Source organism: Solanum verrucosum, unplaced genomic scaffold (assembly GCF_900185275.1).
Source record: "Solanum verrucosum unplaced genomic scaffold, falcon-dt-bn FXZP01000252.1, whole genome shotgun sequence".
NCBI lineage: Eukaryota > Viridiplantae > Streptophyta > Magnoliopsida > Solanales > Solanaceae > Solanum > Solanum verrucosum.
Genome location: NW_026019988.1, coordinates 6,860,305 through 6,869,072, shown reverse-complemented (window position 1 = coordinate 6,869,072; position 8,768 = coordinate 6,860,305). Strand labels below are relative to the sequence as shown.

The window sequence follows — 8,768 nt, the reverse complement described above, 5'->3', positions numbered from 1 at the left end:
TCCCGACACACATGAATATTTTCTCTTGCTATGCATGATATTTTCCCGCGATGCATGACATCTTTCTCTTGCTATGCATGATATTTTCCCGCGATGCATGAATTATTTTTCTTGCTATGCATAATCTTTCCCCGCGATGCATAAATCCTTCTCTTGCAATGCATGATCTTTTCCCGACATGCATGAATATTTTCTCTTGCTATGCATGATATTTTTCCCGCGATGCATGAATTATTTTTCTGCGATGCATGAATTTTTCTCCGCGATACATGAATCTTCTCTTGCAATGCATGATTTTTTTCTTAATGATGCCTCCCTGATACCGAGCGAAGATAGTGCTTCACCTAGCAATATAGTGATCTTCTGGGTATTTTTGGATGGCGGTATTGTTTCAACCGACAATATAAATAAAAATAGCCCTCGGAGTAGTGGTATCGTCTTATTTGACAATACGATATAAATGACTCTCCGAGTAGCGGTATTATCTTATTCGACAATACAATATAAATAACCTTCAGGGTAAGAATATTATTATATCTGATAATATAATGCAGATATATATTTTCCAGGTATTTGTGGTTGCTGGGAAATAATAATATTGCTCTCTTCGTGGTTTCATTTGTCCCATCTCTGAACATAGTTACATGTTCGTTATGAGCTTGCTTTGCTGAGAATTTGAATAAAGTAATGCTACTTATATTCCCAATTCTTGGTATAAGAAGCATAAGATATTTCCTGTATCCGCAAAAGTTTTCAATTTGGGGTGCTCTTCGCCCTTTTGACTTCTCTGTATTCATTGGATGGAAGAATATGCCGATCTTGAGGCAAACCTATAGACCTGCATCCACAGAAAAATTGTTAGTTTTTTTTTTTTTTTCAAAATGAACTGATCTGTGTCGATCTTCTTCGGTTGTCTGCTCCTTGTCTTGCTATCTCCTGTTGTTTCCTCCGATCTCCCGCTTCTTGATAGATAAGACAAAATATTTTTATGCAAAAATAATCAAAACATGAAGGAAAAGTTTTTTAAGGAAAATAGATTTTTAAAAGTAATGTTTGGAAAAAGTTGCTGCCAAGTGTCATGTCACGTCAAGTTTAATGGACGTCATTCAGAGTTGGTGTTTTGAGATCTGTCTGATCACTTGTTGGGATGTATTCAAAGTTGCTCTAAACTCTCGCTGAACCTTGTTGAAATTTTGAGGCCATCTCAAAATTTCTGTCCTAGTTTACTGTCTTGGCTTATCTTTAACCGTTGGCGAGCAAACACGGAATTTTTGAGATCTTCTCAAAAATTCTGTCCCAATTACAAATCTTATAGTAACTTCAGTCTCAACTTTGTTGGAGAGATCTTCTTCTTGAGAATTTTTGAGTCCCTCTCAAAAATTATGTCCCAGTTGCAAATCTCATAGTAACTTCAGTCTCAACTTTGTAGGAAAAGATCTTCTTCTCGAGAATTTTTGAGTCCCTCTCAAAAATTCTGTCCCAGTTTCTATTGTAATGAGAAATAGAAATCTGGCGGGGAATATGACCAAGCCCTTGTAGCGCCTACGTATCCCGTTGAGGCAGGAATCAGGTCAAACGTAGTTCCCCCTCGAGGACTAATAAAAATAGGATATTTACAAAGAAACCGACCGAGGCCGACATAGGCCGCCTACGTATCTCATTCTTGAGAATTCAGGTCGAACGTAGTTCAAATAAAAGGAAATATTAAAAGGGATAAAGGAGTGACCGAGGCTGACATAGGCCGCCTACGTATCTCATTCTTGAGAATTCAGGTCAGACGAAGTTCATTACAAGAGGGATAAAATTTAAAACGAAGCAATTACAAGCAAATAGAACGATTACAAGGAAATGATAAAAATACAAGTTGAAACTTCACACATAGTATCTCTTGACAGCATCTGAGTTGATCGGTTTCGGCCATTCAGTGCCATCCATCTCCGACAGGACTAGGGCACCTCCGGATAACACTTTGCGAACCATGTAGGGTCCTTGCCAATTTGGTGCAAATTTCCCTTTATATTCATCCTGATGAGGGAAAATGCGCTTAAGAACTAACTGACCAACTTCATATGTCCTGGATCTTACTTTCTTGTGAAAAGCACGAGTCATTCTCTGTCGATACAATTGACCATGACAAACGGCAACCATTCTCTTCTCATCGATCAAGGTTAACTGGTCAATCCGCTTGCGAACCCATTCAGCATCATTCAATTCAGCTTCTTGGATGATTCTCAATGAAGGTATTTCAACTTCTGCCGGTATAACTGCCTCTGTTCCATATACTAGCAAATATGAAGTAGCTCCAACTGATGTTCTGACAGTTGTTCGGTAACCCAACAAAGCATATGGCAACATCTCGTGCCAACCTCTGCGATTTTCAATCATCTTTCTCAAAATCTTCTTTATGTTCTTGTTGGCGGCTTCTACAGCTCCGTTCATTTGGGGACGATAGGCAGTGGAATTCCGGTGAGTAATCTTGAATTGTTCACATATCTCTCTCATCAAGTGACTGTTAAGATTCGTTCCGTTATCAGTAATGATGGATTCTGGTACTCCAAACCTACATATCAGGTTATTGCGAACAAAATCAGCCACAACTTTCTTGGTCACCGATTTATATGAAGCTGCTTCCACCCATTTGGTGAAGTAGTCAATCGCAACCAAAATGAATCTGTGTCCATTAGAGGCGGCTGGCTCTAGTGGACCAATGACATCCATGCCCCAAGCTACAAACGGCCAAGGTGAACTCATAGCATTGAGTTCATGAGGAGGCACCCGAATCAAATCTCCATGCACTTGACATTTATGACACTTTTGCACAAACTTGCAACAGTCATGTTCCATAGTCATCCAAAAGTAACCGGCTCGAAGGATCTTCCTGGCCAAAGTGAGCCCATTCATGTGAGTACCACAAACTCCGGCATGTATCTGTTCCAGAAGCTTTGCAGCTTCATTAGCATCAACGCATCTGAGAAGACCTAAATCTGGAGTCCTCCTGTAAAGGATTTCCCCGCTTGCAAAGAAATTGAGGGCCATACGGCGTATCGATTTCTTCTGGTTGAACGTTGCATTCTCAGGATAAGTCCCATCTTCTAAATACTTCTTGATGTCAAAATACCAAGGCAAACCATCTGGTTCTGCTTCAACATGTGAACAATGAACAGGCTGTTCTTTTACCTCTATATCTACTGGATCAATATAACTTGTATCTGGATGTTTGATCATCGAGGCAATGGTGGCAAGAGCGTCGGCCAACTCATTCTGTGCTCTGGGAGTATGTCTGAACTCAATCTTGCGAAATCTCTTGCACAACTTCTGTATGTACTGCACATACGGTGTGATTTTTGGATTCTTCACGGCCCATTCTCCTTGAACTTGATGAATCAGTAAGTCTGAGTCTCCAATAACTAGAAGCTCATGACGTTCATGTCGATTGTCATCTTTAAACCGAGGATGCAAGCTTCATACTCAGCCATGTTGTTTGTGCAATTAAATCGGAGTTTAGCCGCCATAGGATAATGCTGACCGGATTCTGACACTAAGACTGCTCCGATACCTTTTCCCTGGTGATTTGCCGCTCCATCAAAGAATACTCTCCAACCAGGATATGCTTCAGAAATATCTTCACCCACAAATGAACTTCCTCGTCGGGAAAATAAGTCTTGAGCGGCTCATACTCCTCATCAACTGGATTCTCCGCAAGATGATCAGCTAAGGCTTGTGCTTTTATTGCCTTTTGAGTTACATACACAATGTCAAACTCACTCAAAAACATTTGCCATTTAGCCAACTTTCCTGTCGGCATTGCTTTCTGGAAAATATACTTCAATGGGTCCATCCTGGAAATAAGGTATGTGGTATAAGAAGACAAATAATGTCTCAACTTTTGAGCGATCCAAGTCAAAGCACAACATGTTCTCTCCAAAAGAGTGTAACGGGCCTCATATGGAGTGAACTTTTTGCTCAAGTAATAAATGGCGCGCTCCTTCTTCCCAGTCTCATCATGTTGACCAAGCACGCATCCCAACGCGTTATCCGAGACTGACAAATATAGCAATAATGGACTCCCTTCTCTTGGAGGGACCAACACCGGTGGATTGGACAAATAGTTCTTGATGGCATCAAAAGCAGTTTGACATTTCCGGTCCATTTGGTTGAGGCATCTTTTTTCAATAACTTAAAGATTGGCTCACACACCACGGTGGACTGAGCTATAAATCGGCTGATGTAGTTCAACCTTCCTAGAAAACTCATGACTTCTTTCTTTGTCTTTGGAGGAGGCAATTCTTGGATCGCCTTGATCTTGGAAGGGTCAAGCTCAATTCCCCTCCTGCTAACTATAAATCCCAACAACTTGCCAGCTGGCACTCCAAAAGCACATTTGGCGGGATTTAACTTCAAATTATATCGGCGTAGACGATCAAAGAATTTCCTCAAGTGAGTCAAGTGATCCGAACTCTCGCGGGACTTGATTATGACATCATCTACATACACCTCGATCTCTTTGTGAATCATATCGTGAAAAATGGTCGTCATAGCCCTCATGTAAGTAGCACCGGCATTTTTGAGACCAAACGGCATCACCCGATAATGATATACACCCCAAGGTGTGATGAAAGCTGTCTTTTCTGCATCTTCTTCGTCCATCAAGATCTGGTGGTAACCCGTATAACAATCCACAAATGACTGCATCTCATGCTTAGCACAGTTATCAATGAGGATGTGAATGTTTGGCAATGGAAAATTATCTTTTGGGCTAGCTTTGTTGAGATCTCTGTAGTCAACACAAATTATGATTTTTCCGTCTTTCTTGGCAACCGGAACAACATTAGCTAACCAAGTCGGGTACTGCGTCACTTCCACTACTTGGGACTCGATCTGCTTTGTAATCTCCTCTTTGATCTTTAAACTCAACTCAGGCTTAAACTTCCGAGTCTTTTGTTTTACTGGATTGAAATCTGGATTGATTGGCAACTTGTGGGACACCATATTCGTACTCAATCCTGGCATATCTTTATAAGACCAGGCAAACACATCAATATACTCTCTGAGCAAACGGACTAGGTCTCTTCTTTGAGCTTCAGTAAGATGGACACTGATTCTTACTTCTTTAACACATTCCTCATCTTCGAGATTCACACTCTCGGTTTCCTCTAAATTCGGCTTGTGTTGATTCTCGAATTGTCGAAACTCTTCAGCAACATGTTCGGGAACCTCATTCTCTTCTTCATATTCCTCACATTCATCATCACCTGCCTCATTTTGTTCACTCGGTTCATGACACGACATGACATTGGCAGGTTTTAAATTAATATTACTGAAATCATAAACAAACAAAGTTAGGAAAATAAAATATAAACAGATAAGTGACAAGTATTTTATAAAAGAGGCTTTCATTTAAATTGCGAAAAGACAAGCACAAACTTTAGCCATGACCGAGGGCCATTGCTTTTTTAAACATCACAAGGGAATTTAAAATAAAGACTTCAAACAAATAAACTGCATAAATGGTGGGTCTCGGGCCTCTTCCGAACTACCACCGATTTTAAAACAAACAAAGACACATGTCTTTTCTACCCAGATGTGCGGGAAATCAGGAGTGGTGTGGAGGTCCAGTTCTGCAAGCGCTCCTCAGGCTCTGCGTCACGGATGCCTGATGTCCCAACCTCTTCCTCAATGACTGCATCAATCTCCTAAAAAAGGCCACATATTCCTTCCCCGAGACCATCATTATTGACATATTCTCGCACCGGGAATGACTGGTACAGATGGGGAATTGGCCTGGCCAATGCTTGATCACTACTCTTGTTTTTCATCTCTGCTTCATCAGCCTCTGTGGGGACATACCCCAAACCAAACTTCGCTCCTTTGGCGGGGATTTGGATAGGCTCGACAATTCCTTGGAAATGTTTCCCCAACCCGAAACCTGGTTCGAAACCATTCTGGAGCATGACAGTAGCAATCATTTTGTACACGACATGCATAGGAGGCTGTGGAGCCAAGTCATCATCGGTGGCATTTACCAGCTCCACCGTGTAAAAGTCGCAACCTCGAGAGACATCATCAACGATTGGTGCACACCCATTGGGGTGGCTCCCTTCACCATAAATGACCAATTCTTGGTCCTTCCATACAAATTTTAACAGTTGGTGAAGGGTAGACGACACAGCCCCGGCCATATGGATAAACGGTCTTCCCAGAAGTAGGTTATAACTAGTGTTGATATTCAACACCTGGAACTCCACATTAAACTCTGCAGGACCCACCTGAATATCCAAGTTTACTGCCCCTATCGTGTCTCTTTGCACTCCATCAAAAGCTCTCACATTGACCTGGTTTTGTTGAACCTTTCCCAAGTCGTATTTCAGTTGCTTAAGAGTCGAAAGCGGACATATGTTAAGACCGGACCCATCGTCGACCAAAACACGATTTATAACTTTTTCCCGGCACTTGATGGTGACGTGCAGAGCTTTGTTGTGCATCCTCCCTTCAAAGGGCAGCTCTTCGTCACAAAAGCTGATTCTATGTCCCCGAATGACCTGGTGTATCATGGCTGCTAGATTGTCGCTGTTAGTACCCACAGGTACATAAGTGTCATCCAAAGCTTTCATCAAAGCCTGTCTATGCAACTGTGAACTCATCAATAAAGCCCACACAGAAATCTGAGCTGGCGTCTTCTCCAAATGCTTCACAATTGAATAATCTTTCGGCTGCATCTTCCTCCAGAACTCTTCGGCTTCAGCTTCACTAATCGGCCTTTTAGTCTGATCTTTCTTCTGCCCTCCTTGAGCCAACTCTTCCAGTGTGTAGCACCTGCCGGATCTGGTCATACCTTGGGTGGCAGCCGTTTCAATCACAAACTTTGGTTGGGTAAGAGTTTTCTGTGGCACCAAGGCAACAACCTTCTTGGGTGTCAGAATCACAAACTCTTTCTTCTGTCTGATGCTCAACGAAGCTACAGCCTTTTCCAACTCGTCAGGAGCAATCAGAACTATTGTCTTTGTCACGCACCAATCATCATCTGTCTCTATCATATTGATAGTGGTGCCTCCATGATTTGGCAAAGGATTACTATTGACATTGGGCGCAACCGTCTGAAGAGAGACCACATTCTGGTCAATCAGGTCTTGGATCTTATGCTTCAGGTTGATACAGTCCTCGGTATCATGACCAACATTGTTAGAGTGATATATGCACCTCTGATCAGGTCTGTAAAACTTTGAACTAGTGTCCACCGGCTTGGGCCCCACTGGATGAATATATCCTGCAGCAGTTAATCGCTCGAACAACTTTGTTCGGCTTTCAATAAGCGGAGTGAAAATTCTAGCAGGCTTCTTCTCAAATCTGGGACGGGTGGGATCGTAATTGCCTTGTTGAGGGGGAGGCATTTGGCGATAATTTAGAGCATTCGGACGGGGGGGTTGATATCTGGGATATGAGTTGGTTTGATAATTTGGTTGTGGAGCTTGGTAGTTCGAGGGGGTAGTTTGGTAAAGTGGAGCTGGGGTTTGGTACGTCGGAGGAGGAGTTTGGTAATTTGTCTGAACATTGGCACAGTTGGGGGCGACGTTCCGGTAGTGATGAGGTGGAGCTTGGTAAATTGGAGGGGGAGTTTGGTAGATAGTAGGGGGAGTATTTTGATAACTAGGGGGATGATTATTTTGGTAATCAGTCTGTGTATAATAAGCTGGGTACGAACTCTGTGAAGGTCGAGAACTACCTTGGTATGATGAGGATTTCCTTGGGGTCTTCTTCCCCTCATAAGAGATAGATGACACATCCTCTCTTTTTTTCTTCAACAAACCCGAAGATCCGGGCGAGGCAGCAACACGGGCAATCTTCCCGGTTCTCAATCCATCCTCGATAGTCTCACCTACCTTGACTATCTCAGCAAATTTTGCTCCAACGAGCAACATGATTCTGTCATAATATTCGGGCTCTTGAACCCGCACAAACACTTCGACGATTTCCTTCTCCGACATAGGAGGTCTAACTCTAGCTGCCTCCTTCCGCCATCTATATGCAAATTCTCTGTAACTTTCGGTTGGCTTCTGCTTCATCTTCTCCAAGGAGTAACGGTCAGGAACGATTTCCACATTGTAGGCGAATCGTTCGATGAAGTCCTTAGCCAGAGCGTTCCAACTAGACCACTGTCTCGTTTCATGAGACGTAAACCACTCTAGAGCCTCTCCGCTCAAACTTCGGCTAAAAAGCCGCATTAACAAAGCTTCGTCTCTCCCAACTCCCACGAGTTGGTCACAGTAGGCCCTCAGGTGTGCTAAAGGGTTCCCCGTTCCTCCGAAGATGTCGAATTTCGGCACCTTGAACCCTTCAGGGAGGTCCAAATTCGGATGAATGCACAGGTCTTCGTAACTCAACCCGGCGACCTCAGGAATGCAGTTCAACTCCTTCATGGCCTTTCTAATTTCTTCCTTCACATCAATCTTGGCGGTCTCTTCCTTTGACCTCCACTCTCTCTCCCTCTCCTCATAGTGGTCGAGCTCCGAACCATGGACGTCATGCTCATTGGGGATCGGTATTTGGAAAGTGGCCTTTTGTGGTAGTGGTGGAGCAATAGAGGGACTTTGGGCATTTTGAGTGGCTTGGTAATTTTGAGGAAAAGTCTGGGGGTTGGTATGTTGATTTTGGTAATGGAGGGAAATGTGCGGGCGGTTAACATTTTGGCTTTGAGGGGGTAGGCCAGTTTGGTGGTTTGCATTGGGGGAAAGGAGTGGCACTTGGAGGTTGGTATTTTGTGGAGGGGGTGG

General features: G+C 43.0%; 1 protein-coding gene across 1 annotated transcript; it reads right to left on the bottom strand.

The window, feature by feature from the left end:
• Positions 1 to 1,872: 1,872 nt before the first annotated feature.
• On the bottom strand, positions 1,873 to 8,414 carry LOC125819147 (uncharacterized). Its single transcript, XM_049498660.1, is given in 8 exon segments — positions 1,873 to 3,419; positions 3,422 to 3,637; positions 3,640 to 4,143; positions 4,146 to 5,235; positions 5,751 to 6,998; positions 7,107 to 7,428; positions 7,957 to 8,150; positions 8,250 to 8,414. Coding segments are annotated over 8 exon segments (5,286 nt in total).
• Positions 8,415 to 8,768: the final 354 nt, after the last annotated feature.